We start from the raw sequence: 14,381 nt of genomic DNA, 5'->3' as shown, positions 1-14,381 counted from the left end.
GGAGCCGGTGAGCTTGAACATGCCGCCAAACGATTCGTCCATTTTCTGTGTCGATTTCGCTCTGATACCACTTGACAGGAACCCGACGTTCCTTATGCGCAACGCTCAGCCACAACTGAGCGTAGAATGATACACAGAAAACGGGAAATAAAACACGACACAAAGGAGAGGAAGATACGCAGGAGGTTTACGTGGAAAACCCAAAGAGGGAAAAACCACGGCAGCCCACAGGCTGCAAACTGTCACTATGTGAGAATGTACAACAGTGAGTTCACTGAGGCAACGACCTCGTGCTCACAGATCTTCGCCACACGCGGCAGTTACAACAGAGGCAACGACCTCTTTCTCTTTCTCTCTCTCTCTGTACACTATTACGTGCTCTCTCTTCTTCTTGCACCAACAAAGAAAAAAAAATGACAACAACTAAAAGTTTGCCCTAAGTCATATTTATACTAATATGACTTTTCGGCTATTTACAAATGTAGCCTCGATGGGCTCTCAGAAACATATTTACGAATATGTCTCTTCCTCCGGTTCGTACCGGGTCTGTGTCATCCGGCTCTCCGTAGCCGGGTACTCCTCATCTGGTTCACACCGGGCCTGCACCATCCGGCTCTCCGTAGCCGAGTACTCCTCATCCGGTTCATACCGGGCCTGCACCATCCGGCTCTCCGTAGCCGAGTACTCCTCATCTGGTTTATACCGGGCCTGCACCATCCGGCTCTCCGTAGCCGGGTACTCCTCATCCGGTTTACACCGGGCCTGCACCATCCGGCTCTCCGTAGCCGGGTCCTCCTCATACAGTTTCGGCCTCGGCCGAGTTTGTTCATCGGCACTGTTCTTCTCCCTTCCCATCCGGAGGGACCTGTCTCCCAACAAAGTATAATGAGGAAAATACAACTTTTTAAGAAATGACTTAGCTTTGTGGTAAGTCAATTGTGTTATGTAAGATTGTCCCTCCTTGTGGGAGAGTTGGCAGGCCGAAATTGGTCAGAAAACCGAAACAAGAGTCAATTGGCCAAAATCGACCGAAAAAGCCGAAACAAGAGTCGATTAGCTGAAATCGACCGTAAAGCCGAAATGGGAGTCGGCTGCCAAAATTGGTCAGAAAGCCGAAACAAAATTCAACCAAATGGTAATCGGTTGAATAGAAGTTCAAACGAATGTATAAATATATATATACACATAGTCATATATATAAGTGAGATAAGCTAGTATTTGTATAAAAAGAGTCATATTAGTTGTATATACATGTGGGATAACTCACTGAGAAAAAACAATGAGAGAAGCACAAAACTAAACCCTTCTCGATTTTCTCCTTTCCATATGAATTTCACACCGTTCCTGAAAATCTTCAGGACAACGGATCACGTGAGGGCTAGGCGGACAAGGAGGCAATTGATGTCGATGCCGATACGAAGGAGGCGACAGGTCGAGGGGCGCCAATGCCATGACAGCGAGGGTAGCAAACAAGCTGACCATAGGGGTCAAGGTGTGCGGAACCAGACGGGTCGAGGAGTGCTAGACAAGAGGGGTCGTGGGACGCAGGACTGGACCGAATGAGGTGCACGAGCAAGGCGTGAAGACGCCAAGAGAAGCCGGAGGCTAGAACCAGCTGGAGCTAACATATCGGGACCTCAAGTTGAGCTTGAGGGGGGGTGTTGAGAGACAAGCTCAACATGGGCCGAATTGGTTGAAGAAGCCAAGAGCCGAATCAGACGGGGGCGATCGACTCGCCCTGAATCAGTTGAATAAACCGAAAGCCGAATTGGTTGGTCGAGTTGGATGGAATCCAACAGGCCACTAGGGATCCTATATGCCTATTTTAGTAAATAGGCCTATTATAAGCTAATCAGTATAAGGCTCATTCATGAGTATTAAGTACTAATAGTACTTGTGTCAGCCCACTCTTCAGGGCTTGTATAAAAAGTGCTATGTGAGCACTTTGTATGTACTAAGCATTTCGTTTTGTGCTCACTTATCCTCTCTCTCTCTCTCTCTCTCCCCTACTCTATGTTTACCTAATTGTCTGTTCTTTGTTGTTCGGACAGAGTCGGTTGTGTTTGTTGTTTGTAAGCTTCCATACGTAATCTTTTACAAGTTCAATGTAACCCAGAGTCGAAGGTAGCAACGTGTTGAATAGTGAATTATTCGCAAGATTAGGATTGAATCACATAATTAACCTAAATACCATGAGATTACAAATGGATTTTATAATATTAAGTCCAAATTATTCACTTTATAGGCAAAAAAACATTGAATTAAGAAAGAAATTCCCTTTATAAAGTAGGGTTTACAATATGTTGGCATAACTGATTAGAACTGTGGTAAGTTTTAAGAAATAACGCATAAACTAAGAACCCTAAATTTCATGAAAAAGAAGAAAATAAAAACCCTAACACAATAAGTATGCAGAGGAGAAGATGATGATGAAGAAGAAGAAAAGAATTATCGAAGAAGATAAGTTTGGAGTGGAGCTTCACGGGGAAATCCTTGAGTTTCAATGCAACGTCTCCACGATCAACGGTCACATCATCTCTTATCGATGTTGGACTTGCATGCCCTCTTGATTCACTACCCTAGCCTCCTCGCTTCTCAATCCAGTAGAGCTTCTATGTCTCTCCATTTCTCCCCCAAACAATGAGTTTTCTTCACCCTTTTATAGGTCAACAAGGTTTTCTCCCCAAATAAAAAAGTAGGTGCTTTTTTATTTTAGCACATGCCACACACTCTCCCAAATAATAATAATAATAAGTCACAAAATGTCTTTCTCACCACACCTTCGATCCATCAATCAACCTTTTTCATAACCCTAGTTTAACTAAATTCATTCTATGCATTTCCCACTTCACAACAATGTCGTTGTTCAATCATTTTCCCTCAAAGTGCCTCTTAGAATGTCGTTTGGAGGTGACATATCTCTTCCTCATCTAAAGGGGTTGAAGTTGTGTTACTTGCCTGAATGATGTTTGGTTTTGTGAATCTTCACTAATAAGCAATGTCGAATTCCCTTTTATTCTCAATATCTCACATTCAATAAAGTCAAGAGAATCTCTAGGCATGTGTTCCTTACTAATGTTCTTGTGTCTCTCATCAATGTTCTTTTACAAATTATGGCTATAAATTTGAGTAACATAACTTCACATTGTATCCCACTTAAGTGCGTAACAATCCAAATGTTCATCTCCCTTTCCACAATTTTAAATCTAATAAGATTCATAGTAGTTGCATCCTAGCCTTTTAATGTTCATTTCCATGATGTCATGTTCAGGTGTTATAAAGAAGCAGGTGTTGGCTGAGTTTAGCTTGATCACATGGCGAACTTAATGATCTGACATGGTTAACTTGCTATAAAACATGTACACATGTTCATTTCATTAGTGCTCATAAAGGAAACCATACATTTTATGGTTGACCTTTATATTGAGGACATTATTCATAAGTGGAAAAGGAAAGGTGTCACATATTGTGGTTGCATTGAGCTTGTAATATTCAACATAAACGTGTATCTTGTTATTTATTCTCTGGAATGATGAGAATAAAACTAAACAATGTATCATTGTTAATGAGCTGAATGAATCCCACCAATAGAAATTAATAAATATTATAATTGGGATTCATTCTATTTTGTCAATGTTGTATGAGGGTGGATTCCTACTTCAAGTGGATTTGATGTTAGTAAAGCCAACAATCAAAATTGTACGTCCACTAAGGACCAAGCAAATATGTCTTTTTGATCAGTAGACCTTTGGACATATTCACTAGATAAGGGTTGACCTCCATGTTGAGGATGCTTTCTTCTCACTCTATGACTATCACGCACTTGAATGTCTCTTTCTCCAAGGAATCCTGCGCATATGTGAGAGTGACTAGCCGTTTTTTTAAAACGATTCACCTTGGTATTGATGAACTCATACATGAAAACACAACCACCATACCCACATCAATCAACATGTCGAATAGCAAAAGCCCTCACGCAACTACCCTAGAAACTATATTGACACATCTAAAATCATGATCTTTCCATAATGCGGGACGGAAAAGATCACCTTGGTGGAGCATATGGCCCCTTCATTCTCTCACGATAAGAGGTGAAGATCGTTGTCTTCGTCCACATTTCTCTAAAATGTTGTTGCTTATAAAACAGAACATTAGGGTAACCATTTATTGGGCCTCATATGGACCTCTTAGTTCAATGTAGAAGCATCAACAATATCTTCTTGACTAAGTTAACCACATTCTATTGGACTTTCTAAAATACACATTTACATATTGCTTTCCACAATAGCCAAATTGCTAAAGAAGATATCGTAGAGCAAACCTTGTCCTCTACCAAACAAAGGCATCCAATACCTGTCTTCCATAGAGAGAAGAAGAAAATCAACACACTCATTTTCATAATTTTGTATTTCTTCAGCAAGTCTTCTCCATCTCACAAAACCCCACATGAGAGTGACTAGATATTTGATAGATGTGTCCCAACACTATAGGTTTGGTTTGGTTGAGCAACCTTCAAAACATCGATCTTGAAAAGAAGATTAATAATCTTTCAATTATCTCCCATGTATGCATTAGGTTGGTGTGAGCTTGATTGAGCAACCTTCAAAACATCAATCTTGAAGAGAAAATTAATAATCCTTCTAATTATCTCCCATGAATGCATTGAGGTTGTCATGTGCAATCCGTTTAGGCATATTGATTCTCTTGCAACCATGATATCTCAATCACCTTCCAATGTTGTCAGACACTAGAATGTACATGGTCATAGCTTGAAAGTCTTGGCTTTCAAAGTTTAGCCACCCTACCAAGAGGAGCAAAAGTACTCTTTGGGCATTGTCAATCTCAACTTCCAAAGGACCTTATATGTTTCCAACTTTAAAGACCTAGGGAACAATTTTGATGAGTTTGGCTTGTTTCCATGAACTTCCCTTATAAGGTTTTATAGATCAAATGTAGAGGGGATCTCCAAAAAGATGTCTCCATAAATATTGATGCATCTATTGCAACACTCACATGTAATCTGAACCCACAATGATGGAAATGTAGATTTTTGGTGCAATAATTGACCTAGGAGAAGCCAAAACTAAGAGGACTAGTAAGGGTCTGATTCCTTCAACTCTTGATCATAATTACACCAAAACTCTTGATCATAATTACACTATTGTCACACGCACGACTGGATATCCTATATGATATTGCATTCAATACGATTAAATCAACATTGGTGATATCATCATTGACCTTTTCAATGTATTAATGGCAAGTCAATAAAAAGTTTACAGTGAAAAAGTGATTCATCAATGATGATTGACCATGATAAAATACAAAAAAAACCATTCACCTTAAATTATACCCATAACAAAAATGGAAAAGTTAAAATGTTTTAATATTATAAATGAGCTTTAATATATAATGGTGAACATGATCTCTAATATAATGACAAATTGCCATAGGATGTCTCCAACACGTTCTAATTTGATTCTCTTTTATTCTCACTAAATACATAATTAAAGATAGGTCGATAGATCGACCAAATTGATACGCAGTGGGTGACTACATGTCATTAATACATTCTAGATCGATTGAATTATGGCTAATAATCCAGTTGCTCTTCCTCTTCTACTCACAATCACAAGCTTAATCCTTGCTATATACAATTGGGAGAATACCTCGGATTCTTTACCCCTATGGTGGAGCGCCTTTGGTATGTACAAGATCTTGCTAGTTATCCATTATATTCTTTAATTTCTTTCAACAAGCTAATCTTGTGGACCTAATGATATGGTGTAGGTCACCCAATTGTGTGGGTACCAAGATGGGTAGGACTATTGGTATTCCCATTCCTCCAACTTGTGATACCATATGTAATGTACCAAGTGGCATGCCATGATCCCAAGCTAAAGGCCCAAAGGTAATTCATGTACTCAATTATGTAGGCCAATCACTAACACTACTACATAATGGGTTGTTGTTGCCAAATCCTACAATGATTTGTTTTTAACAAATTTCCAAAGCTTTGAAGGAAGAATAAGACTCTCTCAATTTTGTATCTAAAATAATATTAACAATGTCAGTTTAAGCATGAGAATCATCCCATTCTATGGTAGTGTAGTTTTTTGAGTAATATATAGATAGGTACTTAATCATCATATAGAGTTCATTGCCTTGTACTAAAGCTGGAAAAAATCTCTCCAATCTCATCCATTATATTATACCAAGGTGACATATTTTGATATAAAACAATATGGTGCGAAATTTCGCGACCATTTTTCATACATGGCTTGTTAACCTCTTTCCATGAGTAAAAATCCTCGATGTGTTAGAATATTTTATATAAATGAAATCCTCTCACACATAGTTAAAAACGTATTATAAGCTAGGTGTCTTTGCTCCATACTACATGAAACTAGGCATGGAAGAACATCTAAAATGTGGTATGTCGATCATTGCACCCACATGCATATCATAATTGGTTAAACATGATGATGATATCCATGAATTTGACCTACAAGGTTTCAATCCTAGAATGGCAATGGTTCCTTCTTTCTTAAATTTCATCACATAACTAAGTGTGACATCCTCTTACTTAGCCATAGATTTTCAAGGTGAGTGTTTATATTCTTTGTAAAACATTGAAGGAAGTAGCTAAAAGTCACAGCAAACGTGGTCATGTAAGATAAAAAAATAATGTATGGTTTAACGAGAAGCTTTTTATTTGAGAAATTACAGTATGTTAGACACCATTCTTATAGGTGTATGAGATAAAAACAATGTATGGATTGATATGAAGCTTTCAATTTGAGTCTCAATAGGCATTACAAGGTAGGTCTATGGTTACATAAGATAAGAATAGATGAGGTTCATAGAATAATTACACCAATATGTATTACAAAAACTTTGTGATGATAACCATGAATAATGATTTTGACATGCAAGGTTAGAGTCCTAGAATGACTACAATTTGTATTAACTTGATATGGCACATTTCATCTATGTGATATGGTGAAGTACACGATAAAAACAAGGCTTCCTTTTCACAAGGAAAAGAAAACACTAAAATCTTAGTGTATAAGACCTCTTCATCCATCCACATCTAGCTAAGCATGGGGTACCTTTTGGACACACACTTGTTGATGATAAACATTATTCTCGCATTATTATCCAAAACCATGAGTGTGGACGTGTTTCCTAATAACGGAAATGTTGAAATTTTTTATGGAGGCTAAACACTTATTATCAAGTGTTTTTTTTAGTGGGGAGTCTTCTTATGCTGTGGCCAACATCATCGCCTTACCTGGTGTGCTGATTTTTATGGTCTTTGTATTGGTCATCATCCCATCGGCCATTAGTGACTCTAATGACTTTCTTCCACGAGTCTTCACCACCAACATTGCCATTTGGGCTCTCATTTGGCTTGGCTACAATCTCCAGGTATGCACGAATCATTTGACTAGAATTCTCATTTGGCTTGGCTACAATCTCCAGGTATGCACAAATCATTTGACTAGAATTCAATGTATAAAATATAGAAATAAATAGCACTACAAATGTGATAAACTATAATGATATAAATATGTGTAACTACAGTCACCTTCAATATTAAATATGTATGTGGATTGTAACAAGTCGAGTTTTTGAAGGCTTAGAAAAGTGGATAAATGTAGTCAATTATATGCATGAGTAAAATCATTCAATGTTGTCACTACAAAGTGCTTGCACAAAATTCCAAATATGTAAATTAATGTAATGCATGCTTTATGGGACAAGACATGTTCATATGGTAAATTTTATGTGGGCATTTTGTAACATGAAGTGTGAGACTTTTCAAAATGTGGGGCATCTTGTAAATCTCAAACATGTGAGATATCTTCTACATCCCAAAAAATCTCCAATCTCTAGAGATAAATGTGAGGGTTTCTCGTACTTTTTTCATATTTAACTGTCCCTCGTATTTTAGTACTTCAAAACATAACGATTACCTTTTGTTTTTTAATCCAATATTACTTTAAAAACTTGGTTCTTTCTATTTTGTTAAGTACGTGGATCCCAATTCCTCAATTGGAGTTCCAATCTTCTTCCAAAACCATCAACCACACCATTGGAGAAGAATTCATGGACGATCGGGTAAATAAGCCTTCATCCTTCCATTTAATTACTCAAGCATGACATGCATTAGTCAAGAAGTTGTTCCACTTTCTATGCATGTTTGATTTTGTTTGCTTCAACAATTTTGTGTACATCAAACCACATTATGCAAGTTCTTACTTATAGGTCCAAATTTGCCTTTTTATATTTATATGCATTGTTGTTGCTTTCATGCCCACTTGCCATTATCTCTATTTTTGAAATCACTTTGGTTTACAAGAATTTCAAGTGATTGCAAGTTATCACAAGAATAGTATGTATGTGTCATAATTTCTAACTAGCATTTGTGAACATTTACCATTGTCTTAATTCTTGCAAAAGCTCAAGATAGAACTTACATTACAAGGAAATATAATTTCCTATGCTTCAATGTTACATGATCATTGTTGAAAGCAAATTTATTTTCATGCAGGGGCGCTATTGATGGTGTTTGGAATTGTCCTCTTCATCTTTGCTTTGTCCTGCCCAGTCGGAATAGAATATTTTGTTGGGACTTTGGTCATATGGATAGGGGTGTATGTGCTCACTGTGATTGATTCTTACATACTATCTCGGAATGCACATCATGCTACTACTGAGATAGATACATTAGAAGAAGCTCTCATTGGGGAGACATAGTTTTCTTCTTTCATTTTGATATTATATTGATTGATCTATTAATAAAGATAATTTTGCATTGAGTTAAATTGTTTACATTGGAATCTTTCAAAATGTCATCGTAATCAATTGAAATTTACTATAGAATAAAGTATTTTCTTGAGATTTCTCCAAGTCTCAAGCCTAGTAGGTCAAAGTTCAAAATGTATGTATATATATTGTCACACTACAAGACTATATTCACCCGAAAAACTTTGGGCTATCTAGTTCATTGCATTAGTAATAAAGGCAATTGGAAACATACTTGGATAGATTATTTCCAACTATCTTCATTGATCTCTATACGTATGTGACAATTACCTAGGATTACTAATGTGATAAAAGTTCAAGATTGAAATATGCCAAGTTATTGTCTAAAATGCTTTCTCCATTGTTACCACATGAAAATTTAGTGGAAGTATAAGTTTTTCATCCATTTTGTTGCCAAGCAATATGAATACATTGGACCTAACTAGTTGGTACTAGCAATGCCTAGTAGTACACATCTTTTTCACGTTTTGCCCAAACACTAAACATTAGCTAAACAATTTAATTTTTAATGTCAACATAGTATGTGACCTAGAACTAACATCTTACTTCATAGGAAGATAGTGTAGATACTTCTCATACACAAATGCATTATGTTCAGCATAACCAAGGGAATAAGTAGACAATTTATTATTAGTATCTTTATCGAAAGTTTGGTCCTAATCATTTATATTGTTATGATTAGGGCAATCAATGGAGGATGATCATATAACCTAAATTTCTTGCAAATGTATTAAAATGTGGGTATTTGTGCACTTTCATAGAAAATTATAATAAACACTTGGCCATGTATACCTTCGACAATATGAACATGGTGGAAAGCAAAGCCCTTGTAGAGAATTACCGAGATCAAACTACTTATATATGCTCTATGATAATAATGAGATTGAGGATGAGGAACATTTCTACTAGGATTCGTCAAACCATTGAACATCAACAATTCTTCCCACCATCAATTATTGTATGCATCAATGGTGCACAAGCTAGCCAAGTCAAACACAGAAGCCCCAGTCTCTAGTGAAACATCAAGATATGTAGTGTAGTACATGAGTCCACTCTCTACTTAAGCATATGAAGAATATTTTCAGTAAATATGTGTGGTTTCTACTTAAGCACATGAGGGATAATCTTACGATAATTACATGGAACTTCTACCCTATTAGAGGAGACTATCTTATTACAATTGGTTCCATATGTTATGTTTGAGGTGCCTCCTACGTAGTTACAGCAAACAAGAACAATATTTTGGGATTTGGAAACTCAACTTTATCATATTGTTGTAATAAACATACCAAGGAAGAAAAGATAAAAGATAGAACCTTGTCATAGTTGAGGTGGTTTTGTACCTTGAGTTTGTTAACCCCCTCTTGAATGGATATGATGTGGCAAGCAATTTAGAAAAATGATAAACGATACATGATGTAGCAAAATTGTGTCAAAGTGGTAATCACATTGTCGGGTAATAAAAGAATAAATTAAAGGCACATGTCGTGGCTCCTTTTTCTTTACTATCGATGGGGTCTCTAAGAGTAGTACAATTCAATGTGTGAAGAATAAATGGTTAAAACTTAAAAGAAAAGAGATGGGAAAATATTTATCTCAAGTGTGGCTAGAGTAAGGTTTAAGAAGCCATCCCAAGGAAGTGAAGACGAATTTAAACGAGAGAAGTCATCGATCGAGCCTAGGTTCATGGATCAACACTTTACAATGGACCTCGAGAATGTGTCAAGCACCCATGGCGATGATGTATTGGTCCATATAGCGATGGTGGAGAGGAGGCCGAAGATGGTTGTCCTAGCGGAGCTTTGCGCGAGCAAGTGTCACCGGTCATGGCTCGAGAGGTACCGGAAGGAGGAGCAGAAGTTGTGGTGCCGAAGGCACCGGAAGCTTCAAGACTTGAGTTCGACGCAACAACAAATCTACCAATTCCTATCCCTCTTTTCGGTCTTTCAAGGGATAGTTTTGACGGCCCTCGTGCAGTCCAACACGGCCCTCGGGTGCGAACGATGGTGGGTTCCGTTCATGATCTCGCTCACCACCACGATAGTCACACTTGTGTCCCTTGTCCCCAAGCTCCGACGACTCCACTACCGCCATTGGGAGCTAGACCAAATAAATGGAGAGGTCGATGCGATCTTGACCGCGATCGATAAGATCATGACCCATGGTGCACTACTTGACATCTCCAACCCATCCAACGAGCCTCTAGACATTCTATCGTCGAGCAACGTTATTCTTCTTGGAACCGATACGCCATTGCACCTTCGCCTACTTTACGTGCTCCGAAACTACGCTTTCGACATTGTTGTCTTCGTCACCGTCATCCTTATCTCCTCAATTATCATGTTCTGGTGCTACCAGCTTCTTTGTCGGCCCATCGTCGCCGATTTCCACGCCGCATGCAATGCTACTTGTACCTTCCCTTAGATTGCCAAATTTATAAGAACTCTTATAGTATAATTTGGTGTTCCTTTTAAGTACCTGATCACAAAAGGCCAAACTATAACACTTGCATTAATAATGTTTACTAGGATTCAACTTATTGTAAACCTTCCTCCACTTGCCATGATCAATATATCTACTTGGAATGCTAGTTTAGGAATCAAGCCTCACCTATTGAAATTACTTTGTAAAGATTATCCCTCTAAAGGCTAAAGAGAGCAAGACACATAACAATATATGTGGTTTAATGACAGTTAGCCCACATCTTGTACCACCTCATCTTCATTATGGATGTTTATTTGGTTCCAATTAATAATACGAATCCATGTTTTCTCATCATTATTTGTTGTTAAATTTAAAGTGCTCTTAGATATTGTCACCAATGTTTATGTTTTTCTTAAATTTCATTGCCTAACCAAGTAATCTACAATATAGAATTTCCCATAGTTTACTTTGTTGGTTCAATGTTCTTCCCTCCCCCTTGGTCTTACTAACCACATGTTCATGTTAAGACGATGGCGTGTACTATAGTGTGATGTGATAAATAGATGCAAATGCCCGTATAAAATGTGTATAGAGATTTCACTTTTACTCTTAAAGGAGAATCAAGATCCTTTCTTTTCTTGAGGAGAATTCCCAAGAGTGTGTATAAAGGGAACAAAATATGTAGGGAGAAACTTTAACTAGCAAGTCCTTTCGTCTCTTATTATAAAGAAACCAAAACAATGTCTCTTAGAAAAGAGGAGAAAGATTGCGAATATTTTACTTTGAATATTTGGAGACATAATAAAAATATCACTTGTGCCATGCTTGAAAAGCGATACATCCGGTGCCATAGTCAAAAGCAATACACCTCATCCCATACTTCAAATCATATTTTAATATAACTTTATCCATTATCACAATTATCCATTCGTAGAGATCCATTAATTGCAATGTTAATCAACATTATGATGAATGTTAATCATATACCATTAGCATATTGTAGAGGCAAGATTATCATTTTTATTCATGTTAAGTAGCTTCCAACTTTCGCCGCTATAACACAATTGGGATCACAAAACTGGAAGGGAAAGAAAAGGAGAAAATAAATACAAAGAGCTATCTAATTTTGATCGATAAGAGTTTTGGGAAGGTTTTTGTAATGAGAAATCAAGTCTTCATTGAGAAAATTTAGTGATGTGAAAACTATGGCATTTCATGTCAGCATTCAAAGACTCATTGTAATTCGTCAAAGCTAGTTGGAGACAATTTTGGCTCAAGCATTCACATCGTTCGACTCAATTGATCTAATTTTGGGTCAGTAACCTTCTTAGTTTCTATACCAATTTTAGCTTACTATCAAACCCACTGAGGGCCAAAAGTTCCACTTTACCTTCTTCTCGAGTATATAAACCACATCAAATATACATTATAATAACAATTGTATGCATCTCTTCCTTCAAGATAAATATTTATTTTATCTTTCGGAAATGCCTTGTCACACAAGAATACTAATTAAAACGCATATATTTATTTTGGAAATAGCTTATTAAAGCACTTTTACATATCACACAAAAATGTTAATAAAAATAAATGCATTTATTACTGAAAATAGGTTAGTTTCAAATAAAATTGACAAAACATAGGCATATCATAAAACACGTGAAATGATAAAAAGACTATGTTGGTAGCATAATCATCATCTACAAAACTTGCACCGCACACAAGAAGTCATTCTTCTCAACTTGTACCTCAAAAGAGGCCACTCTTGATCTACTAATTGTCAAGGGTTTTTAGTCTCCAACACAAAATGTGAACTAAAGGGCACAAAAAACCACATTGTAGGACAAAGAGCTCAAGATTGATTCTTGTCATTGTTATCTTTAGCACGCATCGATTTTGGAAGAACCCAAAAAGACAATTTGGTAGCATGAACTGCATTACAAAAGTTGTTGTACACAAGGGGGAATTTTTTGGGAAAAGAGGAGTCACTCCTCTACACAGTGTGTGATATAAAAAAGATGTGATTATTTAGAAACCGAAGCTACTACTCCCTTGTTATGTTCGAGTGTATAAATAGTTATAATGACTAATAGAAATCAATCTTGTCCTATCGTCGTAGAGTGTATAACCATAAGGATGTTGATCATGCAACATAAAAATGCCAAGCACATAGCATGAACTTCCTTCGGAGAGGCTTTGAAAACATGAGTTTGGTCATAAATTGGCCAAATACTTCATGCAAATGTACATGGTCAAGTACTTCATGAGGATGACAAACATAGAAACACAAAAAACCATTAAGAAAACACGATTTTGGTCATAAACATGCCAAGTACTTCATGAAAATGTACAGTGGCCAAGTACTTCATAAGGATGACAAACATAGCAACCCAAAAAAACATTAAGGAAACACGAGTTTGGACATAAATTGGCCAAGAACATCATGAAAATGTATATGACCTCCTACCAACAATCCAAAGCTTTAATACAAGGAACCTATATGAAATGGTTGACATTGGGTATTCATCTGATCCCCAATTCAACCACTATGGCTTTAACACCCGGGGTCAATTGAATAAGATAACACTAATGACCATCCAACAATTGAAGAGAGATCTAGAGGGGATCCATTAAAACATGGACATGGACAAATGGAAAATCTCCATTCATCCATTGCCTAGATCTCAAGCCATGGAGTTCTTGACATGCATGTCTCAATGACCACCACTTATTCAAATGTTAAGCCTCCTCCTTGACTTTAGATGTTATGGTGTGTAGAAGCGATAAATTATGATACCTTTTGCAAAGACGATATGGGCTGACCAAAGCATAACAAAACAAAAGGAAAATGAGGGCGTGATAAAATCATGCAATTCAGCAAATTGTATGCGTCCACAAGAGAGATCTACTTTCCATTTTCAAAGTGGTGTATAGGAGAAAACTCTTGACCTTACTTACCATTTGGTTTTCACTGTCACTTAAAAACTTAGGAATCATTGTTAAGCACTTCACAAGAAGTCAAAAGAACGGTTTTTTCACTCTCAAATTGTTTTCTCTTCTTTTGTTGTTCCATCACAAAGAAAGAATGCCTATTTGTTGGCCATTATAAACATAACAAACAGTAG

At 37.0% G+C, this 14,381-nt stretch overlaps 1 protein-coding gene across 2 annotated transcripts; it reads left to right on the top strand.

Moving 5' to 3' along the window:
- Positions 1 to 5,432: 5,432 nt before the first annotated feature.
- On the top strand, positions 5,433 to 8,871 carry LOC147857448 (uncharacterized). Of its 2 annotated transcripts, none has more exons than XM_087328945.1 (5): positions 5,433 to 5,704; positions 5,791 to 5,911; positions 7,254 to 7,485; positions 8,037 to 8,124; positions 8,558 to 8,871. In XM_087328945.1, the coding sequence occupies exons 1-5, from the start codon at positions 5,590 to 5,592 to the stop codon at positions 8,761 to 8,763; spliced, it is 762 nt and encodes a 253-aa protein (XP_087185071.1). In that variant the 5' UTR covers positions 5,433 to 5,589; the 3' UTR covers positions 8,764 to 8,871. The 2 variants fall into 2 exon arrangements, with proteins under 2 accessions (XP_087185071.1, XP_087185072.1); XM_087328946.1 differs by having other exon boundaries at positions 5,435 to 5,704; positions 7,254 to 7,431.
- Positions 8,872 to 14,381: the final 5,510 nt, after the last annotated feature.

Source organism: Azolla caroliniana, unplaced genomic scaffold (genome assembly GCF_043228905.1).
Source record: "Azolla caroliniana isolate FFs.n. ecotype wild unplaced genomic scaffold, voAzoCaro1.0.p SCAF_12, whole genome shotgun sequence".
NCBI lineage: Eukaryota > Viridiplantae > Streptophyta > Polypodiopsida > Salviniales > Salviniaceae > Azolla > Azolla caroliniana.
This window is presented reverse-complemented; position numbering and strand designations above follow the sequence as displayed.

Bases quoted from the DNA above. Each gene is read 5' to 3' on its own strand.
- LOC147857448 (XM_087328945.1), top strand. From the start codon at position 5,590: ATGGCTAATAATCCAGTTGCTCTTCCTCTTCTACTCACAATCACAAGC. The intron at 5,705-5,790 runs GTATGTACAAGA...GATATGGTGTAG, and splicing joins CCTATGGTGGAGCGCCTTTG to GTCACCCAATTGTGTGGGTA. The intron at 8,125-8,557 runs GTAAATAAGCCT...ATTTTCATGCAG, and splicing joins AAGAATTCATGGACGATCGG to GGGCGCTATTGATGGTGTTT.